At 39.5% G+C, this 24,016-nt stretch overlaps 1 protein-coding gene across 2 annotated transcripts in view; it reads right to left on the minus strand.

The window, feature by feature from the left end:
* Positions 1 to 5,636: 5,636 nt before the first annotated feature.
* The window catches only part of LOC108049321 (potassium voltage-gated channel subfamily H member 8), a 64,725-nt gene continuing 46,345 nt past the window's right edge, over positions 5,637 to 24,016 (minus strand). The window contains exons 11-17 of one of the 2 annotated variants that reach the window (XM_044461881.1): positions 23,194 to 23,373; positions 22,407 to 22,525; positions 19,646 to 19,726; positions 15,879 to 15,974; positions 12,620 to 12,773; positions 12,024 to 12,148; positions 5,637 to 8,701 (exon numbers count right to left, since the gene is read on the minus strand). In XM_044461881.1, the coding sequence (XP_044317816.1) occupies positions 6,902 to 8,701; positions 12,024 to 12,148; positions 12,620 to 12,773; positions 15,879 to 15,974; positions 19,646 to 19,726; positions 22,407 to 22,525; positions 23,194 to 23,373 (2,555 nt within the window). In that variant the 3' untranslated portion in view covers positions 5,637 to 6,901. Of the gene's footprint in view, positions 8,702 to 12,023; positions 12,149 to 12,619; positions 12,774 to 15,878; positions 15,975 to 19,645; positions 19,727 to 22,406; positions 22,526 to 23,193; positions 23,386 to 24,016 lie in introns of both variants that reach the window. The other variant, XM_044461880.1, reaches the window with a different exon arrangement.

The following is a 24,016-nucleotide window of genomic DNA, read 5'->3' on the forward strand; positions in this document are numbered from 1 at the left end:
ATAGATATTCAAAAGAGAACAACTAGCATTTAAATGTTTCTGTTCACAACTATTTTAATAACACTACAAAATTTGTAGTGGCATTGAAAGTGCATTTAGCTTTTCCTTCAAAAAGGATTAGAAGTTCTCTGATTATTTATTATTAATGATCTTTTAGGAAAACACATATATTAGCAAGCCTGATTTAATCAAGCTATTTTAGGTAAGTGGTTTTCATTTTCGGGGCTTTTAAATCTCCTTTAAGAACCTGAATCATAATTTGCATTTGTTTTTCTCTCTGTACGTGTATGAGCTGGTGTGTGTGGGGCAACAAAAGTTTGCCAAGTCCTGACTGAGGAAATCTTTTTGTGTGTGCTTCCACTTAAACGCTTTCGAATGAAGTTTCACGCGTAAAAGTCATAAATAAAAAGACAGCCAACATGCACGACACTCACTCTCTGCCGGTACGTATATATAGGGGTGGGGGTGGGGGGGTTCTCTTTCGGGGGTTCCCCACAGTGCCTGTATTTGTGTGCGTCTAACAAATCTGTAGAACAACGCCCAAAGCCATAACGAATACTGTCAGCCACGCGTTCGCATATGAAAAACTCATTTAACTCATAAATTATGCACTAAAAAACAAATAACTCATCATTTTTATGCGCTCGTCGAAGTTGGCGAACTCCAAGGAATGTGTGTGCTGCTTTTTGGGTGTGGGTGTGTGTTTCGGTGTGGGTGTGGCCTGCATTGCGGGTGACACTTGGCCCATAAATACACTCGTGCAAAAATGTTGCTAGACAAAGTCGTAAAACAGGGCGAGCGAAAACTTTGAGACAAGCAATAAAATCCTTGCCCCCAAGGATGGCGAACTTTAAGTGCTGGCAACTCCTCCTCACAAGGTCGCAGCGACAACTAAACGATTGGTAATTGAAAACTGTAATTTCGAGTACTTACAGTTGGCTGACAGGCCAAAGAACACTACCAAATGGGTGGCTGTACTTTAAGAACATCGCTCCGATTTCTTCCAACCAGTTCAACATATAGCAAAAGAAGAAACCAAAGAAAACTTAAACTTTTTTATTACTTTATTTGTAACAATATATTTTACAAGTTATAAAACTAGTAGACAGTTTTGTTTGGCTGAATGTTTATTTAAAAAAAAACTAATTTGGAAGTCAGTTGGAAGAAGGTGTCTTAGAATATGAAGAGAAATCTAAGCAAATCATATTTAAAGTCACATGATTAAGCAAATTTAATTTACAATTCGCTTATAATGTATATTCTCTTCTAGGTAAAAGTATTCACATTTTTAAAGAACTGTATGTTTACTAAACAGTTAAATTCCATACTTATACAAACTTCTATAAGCTAGCATTTTGTTGACTTTAAACTGGGATTTTTCTTAAAATATATATTTTATTTTTTCCATCCCCAACGAATATTTTGTCTTGGATGTAAGAGGCGATAATCAAGCTGCGGATGATAAATGTATGAGCTCGCGTGTAGATTTTGTATGCATGCTTTGCTTTACATATCTGGGCATTAATATAAGCACACTCGAACACATATCTTGGGGCGGCCATTTAGCAGTATTTAAAATTTATGACCTGACTATTAAGTGCGTATTAACTGAATGCTTTGTGCATGCCATAAACTTGAGCCTCGTCGAATAATGCCGAAATGGGGAGTGGCATTTTTCGTATGACAAAGGGCCTAAAGGGCAACTTTTGCCGCTTTTGTAAAAATTGTTACCACTCTCGTACAGTCACTCATTTCCTTCCCCCTTTTTTCCACCTTATCCGAGTGTGTGGCAAAAAGTTGCCGCAAAAGTTGCTAGAAAGTTGGTTGCAAAAAAGGTAGAGCAGAAACTTGCTTTCTTTGTTACCTACACCGGCAATTGAGGGATTTTTTCGCATTGAACGAGTGCGGCGGGTTTTGGCAGATGCAAGTGGAGCGGAATTGCATTAGCTAATCAAACGCTGTCCACTTGTCAACGTGGCCAGGACGCTCGAATGAGCAGGGTGTCGCTCCGCTGCTTTGCTAATTACTCCCCTGAATCCTTTTAATACGATTACGGGCTGTTTTCCCCGGGAGTGCGGTCAGCTCTGTGTAATGAACCGCACATTAGGGCCGCTGCCTGTCGGCAATCGCCAATCGACAGTCGTTGGTCGACAGTCGCCAGTCGATAGAAGTCGGCTATCGGAAGTCTCGGCTGACTTACTGGCTCTTCTTTCAAACGCGCTTAAAGTGCACCACAAATTTCCCACAGCCATCCCAGTGTCCAGCTCCTTTGCTGTGCAGGGAAAACTTTTTTTAACATACGAAAAATTAATCTAAAATATAATCTTAAGTAGGAAAATTAAATATGGCAAAATAATAAGGCCCAAATTCATATTATCTTAAAATGTTTTACATATGTAAGACTCCTGATGAAAAACAATTTAATAAAGACTTATAATTGGATTTCAAATTAATACCCATTAACCAACTACTATTAGCTTGCTAAAATATTTGTAATTGTTTTGTTATAGAATTTGCAATTTTTAAGAGACATTTTGACTTATTACCATCTTCTGTTAATACTATTTTAAATACTATCAATGGAGAACATATGTAAAATAATATTTAAGTCCTTTTGGAAATTCGTGAAGTAATTACTCTAGAAACATGTAGGAAAGTATAAAAGTACAAACATGGAATACTTCTTAGGATTGTTGTGACACTTACATATATATACAGGGCAGTAAAAATAATATATAATTTTAATAGCTTCAGGTTAAGATTAGTTTTGTTAAAAAAAAATTATTATTAAAATTATCTTAGCATTTTTGCTAATTTAAAAGGTTTCTTATATTTTATACTCAATTACCATTATTCCCTAAACATTTCGCTATGTGCTGTCGTAGAACCAAGACTTGCATGACGACTGCAGCACCGCCCGCGTGCAGTTCAATTGAATTTCAGTAGGAAACTTGTGCAGCATGCCTTGCACCCTCTCCCCGGTCCCCTCTCCAACCCTCTCCACCACCCGCAACCACCTTTACACCCACGTACACTCGATTGCGCCACACCGACGGTGGCATTCATTTCTTTTATTTGCTGCAAAACTTTTCACCCAGCCCCCTTTTCAGCCGCGGCCCGTGGCTTGTTGTGCCGCTTCATCGATTACGTTTGGTAATTTGCTTTATGTTCGTTTGCTTTGGCCCTTTTACTTAAAATAAATTAGAAATTATTGGAGCATTTGGATGCTTCAGCCTCGGGCGGCAGCAGCATTCGATTGATTTCAAATATCGGCCATAAATATATAATCGGCTTGAAAGCAATCGGTTGGCAAGCAAAACTTGCATCGTAATTTAGTCTGTTGAATTCACAAAACTGCTGTAATATTTTAGCAACACTGAAACACTCAGATCTGAGTGGTCAGTTGGTCTTCATTTTGGAATAAATATTTCAAATAAAATATTTAATGAATGAAACTTAAAGAAAATCTTAAACTAAGGGTTCACTATAAAACATTTTTCTCAAGAAAAATATTTTAAATAAATAAGACCCACTTAAAGAGATATGTATATACTAAAAATATATATAAAATATGTTAATAAAGGAAAGAAAATTCTTTAAGTTAATTTTAGAAAGTAGATTGTAAACTCACGAAGTTTCAGTACCTCGTGCTAGTTGTATGGTTTTTCTTAATTTTCTTGTTGTCCATTCACACTGGTGATTAGAATTTACTCCCTCAGTTTTGAGTTACTTAAGGAATAGCCAACGAAGTTCAATTTAATTTTGGGAGCAGTTGAACAAGTTTTTGCAGCACAATTAGGCAGAAGGAAGAGCATCCACAAGTGCAAGCTTGTATTGTTTTTAGCAGAATTGGAGCAGAAATTACTATACGCTTATGACTGGTCCTTATGGAGCAGATGTGTGCAGTATCTGTGTGTTGGAGTGTTTGTGTGGCGTATCTGTGAATAGTGTTTGTGTGGAGTATCTGTGTGGCGTATCTGTGTGCAATCAATAGCCATTGTTGTGCTTGTATTGGCAACTGGCATCATGAATGTCGTCAGTCGCTAGTCCAAAATAGCAGACCCATTCGGATGGGCAAAATTTGCGAATTCAAAATCAGAGTGCATGCCATAGACCAATTTGTATTTGCGTAATTAAAAGGATGGTTACGCCCCCTGTCCCAGCTTACCATCTGATTGCCCCCGATGTCTGCGATGTCTGCGATCCTAATTAAAACAATATACACTTGGTCCACGTTGGGAAATTCGGTGCAGGGCCAATGATTGCAATCGGGCTATTTAAGCGCATCTTATTAAGCGACAACTCCTAAGCTCTCGAACCATTCCAGTCGCCACCCAACTATCCTTGTAAAGTTTCGTGAAAAACTTTTCCCCGCTTTTATGCTCTTTTATGGATGCCCACTGAGGCATTTGTGCCATTGCGACCGCAATAACAGTGAAAAAATAGGAGTAGTTAGCTTAATTTCTTTGCTCGAGTAGTTTTTCTTGTCGAGGGAAAAAGAAACTAAAGCTGAAACTGAAAATGAAAATGAGTATGAGGATGGGAAAACATACCGCAATGAGTTTGATAATAGTTTCAAGTTATTAACATTCATTTTTTCCATCTTTTCTCTTCGGGCTTCCCAACTTTCCCCATGCACAAAATCGTTTCTATCGGGGAAAACGTTTGCCAAAGTTTTGAAATAAATTATTTTTGTGATAATGGCTGCATTAATGAGGCTCGGAGCTAATTAGAACCACACCGCCAATGCTAAAACTGATTTCTTCTGTGGGTTTTTGGGATATGATAATTATATTTTAAAGCTAATCAGCCTGATTCCGGGTTTTCAGGTATGTTATAAGGAGCTTTTTTGGAAAGGACTTTAGTGGGTGCAAGCACCTTATGTTTGTTTGGAGCTTATGGTTGGGTATTCTAAGCTTGTGAATGGATTCTACAAGGTTTGGTTATAGATTTTAACTGAGAAAGCTTTTGCTAGCTTTCACAAAAAGGATACTTGAACTTATTTAATGGAAAACTTAATTTAAGATGATTTCAAAACCATAAATGGTTTTCACATTTATTTGGACTAATGTAGACCAGCTTTTTAGTTCAAATGCAGGTGTTGGTTCCTGTCTACAATTTACATTGGAGCCATGTAGAATGTGTTTACATGTAGATGTCCTGCAGGATTATACATGTGCACTCAAAGAAAAAACACATTCAATTCTATAGTTCTGTTGGCACTTTCATATATTTTATTATGACCTAAATAAGTTCCCATTGCTTAAGCCTTTGTCATAATAACAAATAATACCTGATTGCGGCATTAGTAATTCGAAGTTGAAGTATTAACACCCTTTATAATTTAATGCGCTTATCTCAGTCAAAAACAGCATAGGGACCTACGCATAGGGAACCCCAAAATGAGGGGCTTAAATACCCAGATTGACATGCCAACTTGACACACAATATACTTGGCAATCAGGTTACCGGATTATGGTAGAGAAGCGAAACCAAACGACCAATTGAATTAGGCACATTAAAGCTGTGCCAGTCAAGTCAAAGGAAAAAAATCAGCCAGTCATCGAGAGAGGTTGGAAAATCAAAGCTGGAAAAAAAATACAAATACAAATACACCAATGAAACCATTCTTTCCGTTTAATTTGTCACATCAAGTTTATTGTTTATTGAAATATCGAATATCCTTTTATGCTTTAGATGTATAACTACACATGAAATACATTCAAGTATATAGTCTCGATAACATTAAGTTAAAACATTTAAAAACGTTTATTAGGTTCTCAATTGAATAATTGCGCTTACATTATGGCTAAAATATGTATCCATCTAAACACATATAAAACTTATACACTTATTATCATAGGATGCTTACATCAAAGATAGAATGAAGCTCAAGTCTTTATAGTTTTTGGGGAGCAAATATACACATACCATATATATAATACTATATACACTCAGGATATATGCGGGATGTCGGAAATTTACACAGTTGATTATTTATTTAGCCAACTAGCCAACACGGAATCAAGACGGAGAATCGCTTGGAATCACAAATTACTTCTATCCAAATGCCCGAAAGACCACTTTTGAAGTGGAACTCCGTCCATTCGATATATGTAGCTCACGATTGTCGATTATCTTAGGTAATAATCTAGGTTAACTCACATCTCAGTGACTAGAATGAATGTACAGCTTAAATGTCTACAAATCTGTTGAATCCCCGTTTGAAACTCCTGTCATTGAGCTTGTCTAACTATGCCGTAATTCCAGACTTAAATTAATTGAAAACAAGTCCTTTGTTCTGTGACAAAAGCCTCAAGAGATTTAAAAGCAATATTTAACAATGCTTTAGAATAAGATTTTTAGATCTCTTAAGAGCCTCTGATTCTACAGAACTAAAGATCACGCCACAACTTTATCCCAGTAAATTTCAGGCTGATTCAACTTAACTAGCATTTCACCATTTTTGTAAGTGTCAATGATATTCTGATATTCTGTTGCTAAGCAAGATATACTCGTTTTTACTTTAATCGGAGGTCTCTTAGCTTTGTACTTCCGCTGACATATGTTTTCATGTATTCTGAGTGGGTATATCCTTAGCTGATTTGTTAGGAAAATATACATATATCTCATTACGACTGCTTAGCCTTACAAAAATATTTCCTTGGGCTTGTTAGATATATTTTCGGGGCTACTCTGATATGCTTCACAATATGTGTGGGTATTTTCGATAAATCTAGGGGGGAAACAGATGAACAACCAAACTCGTGTGTGTGTGTGTGTATCTTAGAGATATTAAATGTACAAGCGTCTTTGTGTTTCAGTATTAATTAGGGCATAAATCACGCACGGCGGTTTGCATGTGAAAGACTTCCTTGGGTTTCTGGGTATCTTCCTCCGCCTACTTGCTGCTGGGATCTCGAAGGGAGCGAGTGGAGGGCAGTCCCCGCAGACCCTTCTCCAGTTTGTCGGCATCCCCCGCCGAAAAGCGGAAGTTCATGGCCTGTCCCTGACCCTGGTTCTGGTTCACACCCAGCAGGATGGGTCTGGAGTTCCTTCGCGGTCCGAGGAGCTCCACGCTCTCCTCCTCATCCCCGCCGTAGCTCACTCCGGTCACGGGCAGCGGCGTCTTCGCCGGAGGAGAGTACTCGGCGGTGGCCTCCGACAGTCGCCGGTACTCCCCGCTCCTCGAGTGCTGCAGCTTCCAGGAGGCCCTTCTCGTGGTCGCCACACTGGCCACGCTCTGGGTGCTGTTGCTGCAGTGCACCGAGGCATTGGTGGTGGTCAGGTTGCCGGTGCTCTGCGACACCAGGCAGCTGTTCGAGCTGGAACTGCTGCTGGACAGGCTGGAGTTGCTGCCACTCGTGCCCCTGCGAATGCTCCTCTTCGATGATCTAGTTTCCTGGACAGGCGGCGCAGGAGTCACCTCTCCTGGCAGAACGGAGGCTTGGGGCTGCTCCTCCGGACTCAGCAGGGCATCCGTGCTCTTGCAGCAACTATGATGGCTGGCTGAGTGTTTCATTGTCCACCGAAAGTCATTGGAGTTCTCATCATCCAGGGGCGGGTAAATTCGTCCCGGCGATGGAGCCGCCGATGAGGTGATCAGCCTCTCCTTGGAACTGGCCAGATTGGGATCCGCCGGGGAAACACACTCATCTATCGTATTCAAAGGTGATATCTGCAGCGTTTGCTTCTGCTGCAGGAGATCCATTTCGTTTTTGATGGCGGGTTCGATGCCGAGGAGACCCAAAACCAGGCGGGGATTGGCCAGAACAAAGCGCTCGAAGGTGGGGAAATCGATGCGATAGAAGTCCGTCTGACAGCTCCTGCTGGTCATACTCTTTTTGGGCTCCACGGGGGAAGGAGCCTTTGAACTGGCCGCAGTACTTGATGGCAGCTGGACATCCCTGCCCCAAACTTCGGGAGGATGCGAGGAACTGCGTTGCATGGCCGCCATTTCTGCGGCACCCAAAACCCCACCCATTAGACCCAGATCCACTGCATCGCCCGATCTTGTGGCCGCCACTCCACTGATATTGGGAATGGACCTGGCCGGTGGAAACTTGAGGGAACTGTGGGAAGTCATGGCGTTGGAGGTGAAGGTCATCTCCTGAAGAGCACTGATGGCATTGCGAACCTCGGCACTGAGCTGGGCCACATCCTGGTGCAAGGTGGACACCTGGGAGTCCAGTCGCTCCAGCGAGGGTCTCTTCCCGCCCGACTGCTGCTCCTCCTCCAGGGGTTCCGGTTCCTCGAAGGATCCGCGATCCAGGCTGCAGGCCGCATTCAGAGTCCTGTGCCTCTTGTTCGTTTCCCTTAAAGTAATCAGGGACCTGCCCCGCTGGTGCAACCGCTGATTCCTGGGACTGCCCATGCCCAGAAGTGGAGAACGAGCTGCGTGGAGGGGGGAATTGCTCAAATTGTGCAGAGGGGAGGCACCACTTGGTGGTCCTGCCCCATTTTCCTTCTCCGCCTTGCCACCTTCCTCGGCCTCCTCGCGGTTTTCATCGTCCTCACTGATGCTGGGCAGCGGAAACGAGGGTCCAATATCGGAGTCCTGGTTCTCGTAGCCCTCCCTCAAGTTGCAGGTGAGATCGTGCTGAATGTCGTTGGCGAACTGCTGCTGGTACTCCGGGTACAGACGCAGCACCTCCACCAGACCGCCCATGTGGATGCACTTCAGATCGCAGTAGGTGAGCGCCTGGAAAAGTCGAGTGGAAATATGGAAAAACATGTAAGAAAAATGAAAAGACGTGGCAAGTGAGTCAAAGGTCGTTTTGGCGTTAAACGATTATGCACTTGGGTTGGGGGCGGGGCAGCTGGTGCTTGCACCCATAAACAACATGGAAAAGCTTAAACAGCATGTAAATGCCAGGGTAGAAAGGGGTAAATGGTTTATGGGCACAAGTTGTGTTCACTTGATTACTACTGTACTTTCTTTTTTTTAATTTCTTTACATTCTCCAGAGTTTATGGTAGTAGAAATACGTATCTGAATCTCTAGCGTGAGATAACAATTATATTAACTACTTTTTATACCCTTGCAGAGGGTATTATAATTTTGGTCAAAAGTGTGCAACGCAGTGAAGGAGACATCTCCGACCCTATAAAGTATATATATTCTTGATCAGGATCACCTCCTGAGTTGATATAGCCATGTCCGTCTGTCCGTCTGTCCATCTGTCCGTCTGTCCGTCTGTCCGTCTGTCCGTCTGTCCGTCTGTCCGTCTGTCTGTTTCTACGCAAACTAGTCTCTCAGTTTTAAAGCTATCGAGTTGAAACTTTGCACACACCCTTCTTTCCTTTGCACGCAGTATATAAGTCGGAACGGCCGGGATCGGCCGACTATATCCTATAGCTGCCATATAACTGATTGATCGGAAATGCCATAACTCTGCTGTTTGTTAAGTTAGGAAGTTGGGACTTTCTGTGGGTTCTATATTTGGCCAATCAATCCGACGTACCAAATTTCATAAGGATCGGCCGACTATATCTTATAGCTGCCATATAACTGATTGATCGGAAATGCCATAACTTTGGTGTTTGTAAAGTTAGAAAGTTGGAATTTTCTATGGGTTTTATATTTGGCCAATCAATCCGACCTACCAAATTTCATAAGGATCGGCCGACTATATCTTATAGCTGCCATATAACTGATTGATCGGAAATGCCATAACTTTGGTGTTTGTAAAGTTAGGAAGTTGGAATTTTCTATGGGTCTTATATTTGGCCAATCAATCCGACCTACCAAATTTCATAAGGATCGGCCGACTATATCTTATAGCTGCCATATAACTGATTGATCGGAAATGCCATAACTTTGGTGTTTGTAAAGTTAGGAAGTTGGGATTTTCTATGGGTTTTATTTTTGGCCAATCAATCCGACCTACCAAAGTTCATAAGGATCGGCCGACTATATCTTATAGCTGCCATATAACTGAACGATTGGAAATGCTATAACTTTGGTGTTTTTAAAGTTAGGAAGTTGGGATTTTTATGAGTATTAAGAATGCATCATATGAATAATTTTGGAGAATATAATTTACAGAGTATTCTGCAAGGGTATATCAACTTCGGCTCCGCCCGAAGTTAGCTTTCCTTTCTTGTTATAAAGCAAATTTATGATACAAATAATAATAATTTAAAGAGTCATCTCATAAGACGTAATATAATTCACACCTTATGTTTTGCATTTTGATAGGTTGGTCTGTCTTTGCAGGCTCAAATATATTTTTAAATGATATATTCACATAAATGACTGAGCTCTTGAATTTTAACTAATTTTACAATAAATGGTCAGTCTTTAAAATTAAATATTTGCTGTAGCTATTCCATTTTAATATTTAGCCTGTAAAACATGATAAAAAATAGTGGGTAAGTCCAATGTTTCTTACAATTGCAGTTCAAATTGAAGTACTATTTTTATTTTAATATAATAGGGTACTGCCTAGTCGATTTCTGACACTTTCAGCCGAAACACTTGGAAATGTTGACGCCTTGGCGTCTTCTTTACATACTCGAGTGCGCCATCTTGGCGTTTACACACTCCCTCACACCCACAAACGGCAAGCACACACACAAACAAGCAGAGGGGGGGTCGTCTTAAGTATCACTCATACGACCCGTTGCCGTGTTGTTTGCCAAAGAGGCGCTACAAGGAGGCAAAGGAGGAAAACGCGAGGCGGCAGCTGCTCGCAATGTCTGCACTTTATTCCGCCAAGGCAGACATGCAAATAAACACGAGATAAAAGTAAAAGGTAAGGGCAAACACAAACCCAAACATCAACAAAGGCACAGGACAAAGGAGAAACAAAAACAAGATTTTCTCGGGGAAGAACTATGCATAAATTAAGTACATTCCTCAACTAATTAAGCGACAATAAAATTGGAAATTCCTCGCTTAATTATTGCCGCCCTCAATTGCCAGACAAGAGTTTATGGCAATTAATTAGGCGTGAAGCTTTTGAAACGTGAACCGCCCTGAGATTATTGCCATAATTAGTAAGAGTAAACGAGTAATCGTAGACTCGGTTAGCAGGATACCAAAACCTCCTCAGACGCACAAGCCCCATTGACTTTCTGCTAAAATGCAAAAGAAAAACAAAAAGAAAACCCGGTATGCCAGGCGAAATTCAAGCTGCTGTGCACTCATCTTGAAACCTCTAGGTCCTTTCCCCTGGAAACCGCCATCCCTGTTGGAAACCAGATAAACTTTACGACGAACAGCCTGAAATTGCAACTTGCTTAATCCTTAAAGAGCCCCAGACTATGATAAAAATATAATTAAGGGGCCGGGAACTAAAGCAGAGCAGGTCCTCACATGTCCTTGCCATTTGCTGGCTAAGCGTCAATTAAGCTTTTTTATTCGAGCGTTTACCCCGGGTTGAAAGCAAGAACAGAAAGGCAGTTACAGGTTCCACTTGAAATAGTTATATGGTATTTAAAAGTAGTATCATCTGAGCTACTTGGGATTTCCCTGCAGGTATAAAGTGTTTAATTAACAATTAAAAAGACCAGCCTCCTCAAAAAAACAAGAACATACCAAATAAGAAAGACCTAAGCAATAATTATCTATTATTAAATCTAATTGAAATGTTTAATTAAGAATGTATAAGGTCAGAGGAATTAAATTAAAAGAGGAATAATGTGTTTTATAAAGTTTATAACTTATTTATTTTGAAAAAAAATCCTCTGAATGCTATTCTTATATAAAAAGTCTTAAGGTCTATAAATTTTAATGGCCAAAGTGCATACTAGAAAATTTAATTTATCTCAAGGCTTTATTATAGACTTCTCAAACAGTCAATTTAACTGCATCCCATTGAAAATTAAAGCCCTCTTGCCCACAATCGATTCAGAGCTCCCCCAGCACACTGTCCACTATCATCCGAGTGCATTCCATTCACGTTCACCCTTGAGCACCCGGCCAAAGGCTGGAGTAAAAATAAATTCTATTTAATTACTGCACACCCCAGTATGGTTTTAAAACCAAGGGGCTGGATTTCAATGGGACGAGCCCCTTACCTTAATGTCGCTGCTGCTGCGGACGACTACATCCTGGCCAGCACTGTTGGTGGTGGCGGTCATCTGGCCGTTGCTGGTGGCCACCAGGTGCACGTTGATGTCGGAACCCACGAGGTCGCCCTTACCTGTTGAAAACATGGGGAAAGCATGGGGAAAAGGGGAAAAGGTCAGCACTACACAGAATCAATGAGCATAAAAATAGAGCCTGGCATTTGTCTGGGCCAAGTAGTAGACCGACTTGATGGCCTTCTTAAGTTGACGACACTGCCTGCCATGAATGAATAAACAAGCAGATGACTGCCTCACCGTCTTGGCCAAAGTGCAAATGGATTTCGCCTAGAAGCGAATGAACTGAAATGGGTTCAATAGACGCCACTAGTCGCAACATAAACAAAATGAAAATTTGACAATCGATAAATGAAAATCAAAAGCAATTTAAACTTAGGCAGAGTTCAAAGCCTGTTAAATTGCTGGCAAGTTCTATAAAATGAAAAATAAGGTTAAAAAAATATTGTTTATTGAGAAAATAAACGTATATAATTGTAATTTTATTTAGAAATATTATTTCTGAGGTTGAATGTTGTTTCTTGACTCACCCAAAATGGCCACCACCATGTCGTCCTTGATCACCTCCATGGATCCGTTGCACAGATAGTAGATGTAGTTGAGGGCGTCGCCTTTGTGGATCAGATACTCCCCGGGCGCACAGAAGTTCGTCTTTATGTGCAGGGACAAAAGTTTCAGGCAGCCCTGCAACCGAACATGTAACAAATCGGGGTTCAAGTAAATGCGATTCTGGTTTGGTCAGGAATTGTTCTCCTCGGTCAGAGGCATTTAGCATTTAGCTCGGTCGCGTTTTATTTGCGCAATGAAACAAAACGGCAACAGCTGTGTGTCCTTGCCCCGGAATGTGTCCTGCGGTTCAAGACCACCCCACCGTCCCACCACCCCCTTTCACCCCCCCTTTGAACCAAAGCACCCACGCAGTTGCCCACGAAAAGTGGCTTAAAGCGCGCTTATAACTGTTGAGTGGTTATACCCGTTACTCGTAGAGTAAAAGGGTATATTGTATTCGTGCAAAAGTATGTAACAGCTAGAAGGAAGCGTTTCCGACCCTATAAAGTATATATATTCTTGATCAGGGTCACTAGCCGAGTCGATATAGCCATGTCCGTCTGTCCGTCTGTCCGTCTGTCCGTCTGTCTGTCTGTCCGTCTGTCCGTCTGTCTGTCCGTCTGTCTGTCCGTCCGTATGAACGCTGAGATCTCGGAAACTATAAAAGCTAGAAGATTGGCATTTTGCATGCAGATTCTAGGAGTTCCTACGCAGCGCAAGTTTATTTCAAAAAGGTGCCACGCCCCCTTTAACGCCCACAATCGCTTATATACGATATAATATATATTTCGGAAAAGTAAAAATGCAGTTTTATTGTGTTTATCAATACCTATCGAAATGTAGAAGAAATTTTTCAAATCGGACCATTCGTTAAAAAGTTATGCGTGATCAAAGTTTCTATCTCCATCTCCCTCGCACTCCCTTTACCTGAGTAACGGGTATCTGATAGTCGGGGCACCCGACTATAGCGTTCTCTCTTGTTTTTGTTTGCGTTACTTTGCCTTTCTGAATAAGCTTTATTAATGTTTGCAGTCCGCCTTTGTCATTCGGCTTCAGTTTTTTTCTTTTTTTCCTGAGTTTTGTCCGGTCATTCGGTAGTTCAATTTGCCCCATTTTGTTTGTCTTCCAACTTGGCTTGAGTTGCATTTCATTAGGTGGCGCCTCCTTTTTATCCCTTAAGCAAACGAAACCACAATCGCATTATCACGTTCTATAGCTATCACTCTTATAAAGGGTCAAAACATTTTGTGGAGCAAATATAATGAGCATTTAGCAGATAACTCCTAAAACGACTGATTAATATTTTGATTTCATACAAAAGATTCTTATTTATAATGGAAATGTTTTATTATTGCTATTAATTCCTACCTCTCTGAATTATAAATAATTTTCCATTCATTTCTTTGTATTCCTTTGTTTCGTTTATGAGAAACAATATTTCCTTGACGAAATCATTAGTTACATCTTTCAGCAAATTAATTCTTGAAAAAGAAACAATCGGCTTAACTTGAACCAAAATTTTTTTAAGTGTACACGGAAAGGAGTGGAATGTTATACATACGAAATTTGATTGAAATTCCATTTCTATTTTAAGCAAACATTGAAACGGCTGCTATAGCAACGTTTGGAAAATGAAGCTTTGACTTGAAAAGGATTCCTGTTATTGTTGTTATGGGAACATTTTTATTGAAAAAAAATAATTGCTCAATATTTGCAGTGCCTACTCTTTAAATACAACAAACCATTGATTTTTCTCTAAAACAAAAACCTAAAGATTAAATAAAATGCCTTTATCAGTCATTGAGTGCGTCTGAAAATATATTTAAGTCCTTCTGCAATTGTTTTCATTTATTTAAATGTGGCTGCATTGGGTCACAGAACTTTCTAGCCCGGGAGCAATTGAACCGTAGATAAGAAATCAATTACTGCACAATCTCTAGCTTAAGCCAGGCGGCTTTTACCCAAATGATTTCCATCGGGCCCCCAACACACGTACAGCCATTAAAGCTTTTGGCGGTTGACAAGGGTATTGACATTGGCCATCGAAAACTACTCGACCACACACACTTGCATTCGGGGGATTTTTGCGTACAAGTTTGCTGTTGGCCAAAAACCTTTTTCATGCTTCGCTTCAGTCAAACGAATGGAACTTGGCCCAAAGGGCAGAGCCAAAGCACAAGCCTCAGTGAGATGGCTTGGAAACTTTACCTGTCGACATGGGCGTAAGTAGGGGAACTGGGTTTTCAGGCTTCTTAATTTTTTATATTTCTTAAAAAAAAATTGAATATTGATTTGGGTTTGCTTTTAAGATTATTAATACTTTATTGTTTTTACAATAAGTCTATAAAGTATATGTATAAGCTATCATCTTTAAGCATATTTAAAATAATCAAGAAAACTACTTTTAATTTATTTAAATTTTTTAACTGCTGAATTTCTTTCTTTCTTTCTTACTGATTTATTAAATTACGTTGATGTATTATGAGTTATAATAACAAGGGTAATAAAGAAATTTATGAATTTTGTAAAATGTCAATAACAAGCAACAGTTTCCAATAAGAAAAAATCATTTCTCCCAGAGGAATTTCTTCCAAATTAAGACCCTTTTTAAGAATCCTAGTCTACATCCTTGCTAGAACCACAACATTTCCATGTGTATTCGTATTTGGGTGTGTGGTTTGGGTGTGTTTGAGCTTCAGTGCGACAAAGAACGAACAGAACGAAGCCCAAAAAACGCTTCAGTTAAGCCCGCAGTTAACTTTTGACTGCTCGCACGGCCTTCATCTTCCCATTTTCCTGACCCCCACCTGTTGGCCCCCCACCTTTTGCCCCTCCCCCTTCCATTCCCTGTCCCATTGCTGCTGATTATTTTGCCATCGCAGCCATTTCGTTCCATTTGTCTGAAGCTGAATCGCTTTCAAAGCGACATATACTTCGACCCCTGGAAATGAACATTCGCACATTTGCACATGGAAAAATAGATGTGGAGAAATTAGTTTTCCTTATTTAAAAAAAAAAAATTTTATATTCAATATTAAAATCGTCTTCTAATATGGGTTTTGGATTTTGTGAAAATGTGATAATGAATCATATTAACCCAAATAATTATTAAGTTAAGTCCGTTATTTACTTTTAAATAAAATTATAAGCTCCATAAAAAACCCATTTAAGGAATAAATAATGCTAATTTTTGATTTTTTTTTCATGAACTTTTTTTGCTCAGTGTAGGCTCAAACTCACCTGAGAGGCCGCCTCGAATATTGGCAGCTGTAATATTTCACGATGTAGATGCATGGAGACGTCGCCACGCAGCTCCTCGGGAAATTCGCGTAGCGTCTGCAAGTGGAGGAAAAGCCGGGGAAAACGATGAGTCAAAGATGAGTGGAGAGGCAAACATAAGCATCACGCAAGAACACAAACACACACACAAGTGAAAAGAGAAAGTGAATAAGAGTATACACGTGAAAATGAATCGCCTGAAGATTGTGAGGGAAATGCTTGGCATTATTTAACTCCGGCAGGGGGGAAATGTTTCAGCTTATCTGGTCTTGCTTGTTTTTCAACTGCAATATGTAATATATGTAATAAAAGATGGAAAAGGGGCAGAAGATGTGAGAGAAACAAAGCGATACCCTGTAAATATGAGGGTTATAATATTTTTTTTAACTTTAGAAAAATAGATTTTGTGTAAAAGAATTCGTTTTAAGAATTTAAATTATAGACTTTGGTCTTTAGTCTTTTTATGTTATTATGTAATTATAATTTGTTATTTATTGAATGTGATTACATTTTAAAATAATAATAACTATAATATATATATATTTGTCTGTTTGAGAGACAAAGCAAACTCCATTTTGATTTTCTGTTACCCCCTGCCAGGATATAATTATATTTTTCTCTTTTCACCCCGCATCTTCATCTCTTTTACTTATTTGCCATGGGTTCGTTTCAAGTGTATTGGATGGGAATTGTCGGTGTTTCGGGATTAACATGGAAATTGAGGAGGAATTTGCATCTCGCTTGTTTACATTCACCGCCCACTCATTGTTCTGTCTTTCGTTTCTGTAGTTATCCATATGTACACATATTTATATTCCAGGGGATGATTACACTCGAAAGTTATTCATAAGCATGAAAATCGCGTAAATTTGTTTGCCAACTGGACCGCAAATAATATGGCCAAATCTGTGTGGCTGCCCAATTTTCTGGATTATGGCTTTATGTGCAGTAAATCTGCTTATACAAGACTCAACTTAATTGTATAAATAGTTGGGCAACTCGTGTGTCTATGTTTGCACATTAATTAAGGCCAAAAGCAACTAAATCAATTTCGGGGCAGCCAGACCTTAATTAAAAATTCACAACGAATGCCAACGCAAAGTGCAAATATTTCAGGCCGAAATAGATGTCAGCCATTTCCAATTAAATTCCAAAGCTCAGTTCATGTGACTGGAAAATATACAAATGAGTTCAAAATAATAGTAAGAGTTCTGATGAAAATGCCTGAAATGGGTTAATAAACTAGTTTTTTATTAACTTTTATTTAAATTACCAAACGCTACCAATTAAAAGTGTTTTTTACTCAGTAAAAAATATAAATTACATTTTCCAAAACTGTTGATTATTAGTTGTGTAACGCAGCTGTGAACATTTTTAAGAGGAAAACAAAGGGAACTATGGCTAACCAAGTGTAACTAAACATGGAAATATGTTGAAAGTTTTTCCTGGGTTTTGTTTGTTTTTGTGTTTTGCTGTTTTTATGGTATGCTTCTTCCTTTCTCCCCAAAGGGCAATTTCCAAAGAATTGTTATTTATGTTCCATTCTGTCTCTGTCTGCCCTTCTGTGTGCAGTGAAGTGTAAAATATTCTACATTAATTGCGCACACACTGGCCAAAAGTCGGTGTTAAAGTGGGTGGTGTTTTTTTGTTTGTCGGCCCGAACTTAACTTGAAATTCGCGCTACTGGGGCCAACATCATTTGGCTTTTGCAGGGGAACCCCGACGTTTCGCCAGTTAATTTTCATGCGCAATAAATTAACAATTTAATTTAGTGCCAGCCCGTCGTCGACTCCCCGATTTCCCACCAAATTTCGGTGCTATAATTTGTGTGGCATCGACAGGTCGAGTGTGCGTGTGTGTGGCTGTCTATATTTCATGTTTGGTCTGTAATTAAATTACATTCCATTAAAGCGTTGTCAAAATTCCTAAACGCCTTCCCTTGACGTGGAGTTGAAAATCGCTGTCTAATTGCAGCTCAAATTTTATGACGCGAGCTTAAAATTTTGGCTGTCATATCGCGAGTAAAAAACTGGCAGTTTGATTTAAATACTGACATTATAAATTACACTTCAAAGGCGGAGAAACAACTAATTAATTTGAAATACATAAATGTTGCCTTATGTAATCATGTATGGAAAATCAAATTACAAAATATAAAAATAAAAACTTAAGAAGACTTAAACGCTTTACTTTAAAGAAATATATTTAAACATGTTATTTAAATATTGTGTGATTTGAAGCTCCCTTAAATCCGGGTGCCCATTAGCAAATAAAACAAGAGTCCGTTTAATTAAAGTCCACAGAGCAAAAGCCAGTCGACAAACATCCTAGACTCGAAGATAAAAGTGGGTTTTATTTGAAGAGGTTTTAATTAACAATATTAAAACGGGGCGCGGGCTGCAAAGTCTCTACTAATAGCAATTAGCGAGTGGAATCGCTGCTCTTTCGCCTGTGCTGCACTTTTCCTGCATTTTATTGTGCAGCAAGGGGGGGAAAACAAAGTTTCCCGCGGCCACCTGGTCGACACGGCAAAGTTTCAACGAGTTAAAGTTCAAAACTGCATAGCATCCCCAATGATTGATTTCTCTCGACCAACAATCAGCTATTTCCATGCAGCTGCAGAAAAGTTTCCCCCTCAAGTTCGGAATTATAGTGCTACAGTTTCAAAGCCGATAAAAATAAACAAGAAACAAAAGCAGCTGTATGCGATCAAACTACTAAAAGACAACTCAGAACTAAATTGGCATGAAAGAGCAGGCAAAGCAGGGAACTCAATGCACTTGACAGCTTCCACCCAGAAGATAAGGTACACAACTGGTATTTCTTCCCTTCTGCTCGAGTTAATGTAATTGTAAAAAATTTTAATTAAAATGTAGATGCAGCCCGAGGGCCACACACAAGGAAAAACAATGGAAGACCACAGGGAAAGCCAGCAGCCCAACATCCCGCTCACACATATAATTTCGATATTTAATTTTAACTTTTACACGAGTGCCGGCAGTGGCAGTGCGGTTGAAACACCTGAACATGGATGACCAATCAAAGCTGGGCCACACATTTGACACATGACCGGCAGCCAATCAATAAGTCACATGTCCATATAGAGTTTTGTATGTTAACCCCACGGACATTTGCTTAATTAAGGGCTCAGACGTTTATCGAAGAGGAAAGGCCGCTGGCTCTGCCGAATCTGATGCGGATTCCGATTGAGAAGTTTCTGAAGTTTGAGTGAAGTCAGTCAAGTCGAATCCAGCGATAGACTGCTGCGTCGACAACTTTGCCAATCACTTTTTAAGAGGGTGGCCACAAAAATACATTGAAATAAATAGTTTTCATGACCAGATTTAGTTTCCAGAACTAAAAGTAAGTCAAAAAAAATATGAAATAAAAATTGAATAAAAATACCGAGTTTATGGTTAAAGTTATTACCTATTATATAAATCAAATATTTAATTCATATTTTTATGATAATAATAATAAAAGTAAGGACTTCTTTGACTTCGAAATATATATTTACACCATAAGAACAAAAGCAGATGTCTTCGAAATACTTCTTACATCATGAGTAACCACGGTCACCGAAAACCGTTTCATTTAAAATGAATGATGTTATTGTATACATATGGAATGCTGTTTCCCCCAGTGTATGGCCTACATGATTTATGACACACACTCAATCGAAAGGAGATGGACGTGCCCCGGGGACAAGGCGGCTACTCGATGCTCACCTCGTATATGTCAATGCCATGGCTGAGTGACCAGGAGGTCTGGAAGTAGTCCTCGATGCGCTGCTTCAGCTCCTTGGGCATCTGTAATGAAGAGATCATAAATTATAATTGCATTCGCTTCGCTCCAGTTTTCCCTTTTTGCCATCTTAGCGTTTAATGAGCTGCGATGCGCGCTACTTTCACTTCATTTGCATGCATTTCGCGGTTGAGAGCCGCACAAATGCGCTTAATTACGCATTGCGTATACGACGTGGGTGCAGCTCATTGCGTATACGCCGCGTGCGCTGCCTAATGGAGCGACCCTCAAGTTTGCACCATCAACAGGTTGCATGCCACGCAAACACGATGCCCTGGAATATGCTGGAATCAGCAATTCATGGCCTTGAGCCACCATTTCCGTTCCATTTTCCATTTCCTGCCCAGCGTTGCGTGGCATATGGAAAATGTGCACTGCATTCTAATAAAATCCATCGAGTGCACTATGGGGCCAACGACCACATTCGTTGGCCAAAACCCATTTTTGAAAAGTCGTCAAAACCAAAAAAGTTGTTTTAGGATATATTAACAGAAGACCAATCTGCAATGTTACGTATCAGGAATTCCGATAGAGTGCGCTTCTGTTAAGATAACAGCTGTTAAATCAGATGTTTAAGATGCAAGCCACGTGCTTTTGAAATTCGACTTTTAAATTGCATTTTTAAAGTGTTTAAAAAAGCAGTTTATAAGCGTTCCAAAAAATTGTTGTGATATGAATTCGATGAATGGTGGTGTGTACTTAGTGTTTATGTGTTTAAACGGTTGAAATCTATCGTGCTGTCTTTGAACTTAAGTGATAAAGTGAGTTGCCTAAAACGCGTTTTTTAAATAGAAAACTAATTTTAAAATAGAGCAACAAAGTGAGTCCAGCGGAGTCCACTTCTGAAACCTATTGAGATTTGTAGAGTATTAAATTCTTTTTAAAATGTATATGGTTAGAATCGCCACTTATTGCCACTTTTTACGAAATTTTAATTTTAAGCACATAACCTCAAGTTTTGCAACCTTAACAGTAGTTGCGTTGAATATTAGAATCCTTTTGATTTTCAATGAAATATTGAACTAGAATCCGAAGAGCATGATGTTTAATAGCAGGTCCCATTTTTATACCCTTGCAGAGGGTATTATAATTTTGGTCAGAAGTTTGTAACGCAGTGAAGGAGACGTTTCCGACCCCATAAAGTATATATATTCTTGATCAGGATCAATAGGGGAGTCGATATAGCCATGTCCGTCTGTCCGTCTGTCCGTCTGTTTCAATACCGTTTGCGAGCTCAGTTTAAAAGCTAGCGATCTGAAACTTTCACAATCGTCCTAAAACATGTGTACGCAGATCAAGTTTGAAAATCGCCCCGATCGGACGTCTATATCCTATAGCTCCCATAGGAACAATTGGATATATCTTGCAAGAATTTATGATATTTCGCGCAGTGTAAAAGCTATTGACATTAATCTTTACAAATCGTATTTTTTTATGCATACCTTGATCAGGGTAAAAGCGCGTGGCGATCGGACGTCTATATCCTATAGCTCCCATAGGAACAACAGGGTAAAATCGGTTAAAATTTAATGATTTTTAGGATATTTCGCGCAGTGTAAAAGCTATTGACATAAATCTTTCCAAATCTTATTTTTTTATGCGTACCTTGATCAGGGTAAAAGCGCGTGACGATCGGACGTCTATATCTTATAGCTCCCATAGGAACAATAGGGTAAAATCGGTCCAAATTTGATGTTTTTCAGAATATTTCGCGATGTGTAAAAGCTATTGCTGTACATTTTTTCAAATCGTATTTTTTTATGCATTCCTTCATCAAGGTAAAAGCGCGTGCTGATCGGACGTCTATATCCTATAGCTCCCATAGGAACAATACGGTGAAATCGGTAAAAATTTCATATTTTTTAGAATATTTCGCGCAGTGTATAAGCTATTGACATACATTTTTCAAAGTCTTATTTATTTACGCATATCTGGATTAGGGTAAAAGCGCTTGCCGATCGGACGTCTATTTCTTATAGCTTCCGTAGGAAAAATAGTTAAAGGCTGCGAAAGTATCCCTTTTTTTCTATTTTTATATGACATTTTTGCAGTATAAAAGCAATTGACATTAAACGATGCAAATCTAGTTTATTTATGTATACCTTATTCCTTTCGCTACTTTTGCAGTTTTAGCAATTTCGGCAAAGTCTGCAAGGGTATTAAAACTTCGGCTTGCCGAAGTTAGCTTCCGTCCTCGTTTTACTTATTAATAAAATTATTTTAATCCGATTTTCGTGCATTTACATTGAACCTTTGTGGAACGAAGAACATTTTGCTTTGCATTTTGAATTCTATTCAGAAGCAGATATAAAAAATATAAAAAAATATAATATAAATGAAATTATAAAGTATATAATAATAAAAAAAAAATTATTCGATTATCTTGACAAATGACAAAGTTGACTAAATCGATCGTATGGCAGCTATGGGATATATTTGTTCGATCCTTTTCTTTTTAACATATATGTTGCCTAAGGATACCAAAAAACGATTGGTAAAGTTTTATCTCGATATCTCTAAAATTGAGCGAGTAATTAATTTTGGCCAACAAAAGTGGTCGTTGGCCCCATAGTGGAGTGGCACCACTTCTCCGAGGTCCTTTCCTGAGGGGTTCATTTATTTCCCGGGCCCCTGCGGTCTCTGCAAATCTCAATCGCACACCCTTCTCATCGAAATCATACTCACATTGTGCAGGGCCACAAAGTCCTTTAGGTCGCGCCATTTGCTCTCATATAGCGAGCGGCGCGAATACATCCTTTGGATGATGGCAGTCACGTTACCGAAGACCACGGCGTGCATCAGAGCTGGGTGATGAAATGGATAGGGTATATCATTAAATCTCGGCTTGGCTGCCCAAAAAAGTAATAACCGTTATTAAAGCGGCGCGTGCTGCTATTTTTCAGGCCGCCCCTTTTCCTAATGATAAATTAAGCCTCGTTTTTACGCCGTAGTTCCCGTTTTGGGTATGCATTTCCATACAATTATTCGATTTGATGAAGAGTAGGGCTTACTGATCAGACTTCTATATAAAATCTATTAGTAATACTGGTTTATTTCTGATAAATTATTAATACAAAATATGTCTGATAAGATCCCATTTAAAAATAAAATTATAAAAATAAAACGTATTTTAATAGCATGAGAACTATTCTTAAAGATGTGCAATTCAGACTTAAATTTTACGAAAAATAAAGAAAAGTAGTGTATACCAACACTGACTTATATCTAAAATTAAAAGAAGCACTATCTCCGAAAATATTCTAAAGATAAATAACTATTTACCTTAAATTTACGCGTTACTTACAAAGCAAACTCATAAAACTTTAGTTAACGAGGCCCATTTAATGGCCTTTTTCCTTACAGTTAAGAAATGTCTAACCCAAATACTTTGCAGTTTTGGACATTAAATTATGTGGTAGTAGTTGCCCCTCCTAATAACAATATTTTGCAGCCCAAACATTATAGTACCCACCGCCAATGAGCATCATGATGATGGTGAAGACCTTTTCGGCAGTGGTGTTCGCCGAAACGTTGCCAAATCCCACGGAAGTGAGACTGGTGAAGGTGAAGTATAGGGCCGTGGAATACGTTTCCGCCGTGGTCAAAATGGCCACGGAAGCGTTTTTCCTTTCCGCCAAAAGCTGCAGCCAACCTGTGAAGAATACTTGAGGCATTTAATACGACGGGAAGACAGGAAGAGAAAACAGAGGAAAAAACTTGTTTAGTACGGCGTTTAATTACAATTTGCGGCCCAAACAAATTGGGCTTATCAAATTGACAATGACTGAGCCCAACTTTCTCGACTTCCAGTTAGTCAGTTGTCTGTCAGTTTGGAGCTCGTGCCAAAATCCGGCAAAAGCTGTTTTGTCCGAAACGGAAGCGTCAAACGAAACTTTTCGTGTCTGTCAGGCCTGAAAGATTTGCCCACCCACTGATTAAGTGCCAGAAAATATCATGACGAAAACTTTTTCCCCCATGGCAATATATATACACACCACTGATGATTTGATTCGATTTGAAGCAATGTGCGCTAATCCGTAACCAAACTTTAAACCTCGACTAACACAATATTCATTAACCACACGTGTAGTGGGTGGTTAGGCTCGCTTTGGGTTGTGGTGTTTCGGGTGTTTGGTTTTCGGTGGTTCAGGTGGTTCATGTGGTGTAGCTTTCCAGGACTACCTCCCAAGGGGGCAAAAAATTCAGTTAGCGTTCGACGATGCCCTGCCCTTCACTGTTGACTAACCAACTAACCAAATTACCTTTGGTACACACTCTCAAAATTCAGTCATAGG

The sequence above is a fragment of the Drosophila rhopaloa genome, unplaced genomic scaffold (assembly GCF_018152115.1).
Source record: "Drosophila rhopaloa isolate 14029-0021.01 unplaced genomic scaffold, ASM1815211v1 contig_115, whole genome shotgun sequence".
Lineage (NCBI taxonomy): Eukaryota > Metazoa > Arthropoda > Insecta > Diptera > Drosophilidae > Drosophila > Drosophila rhopaloa.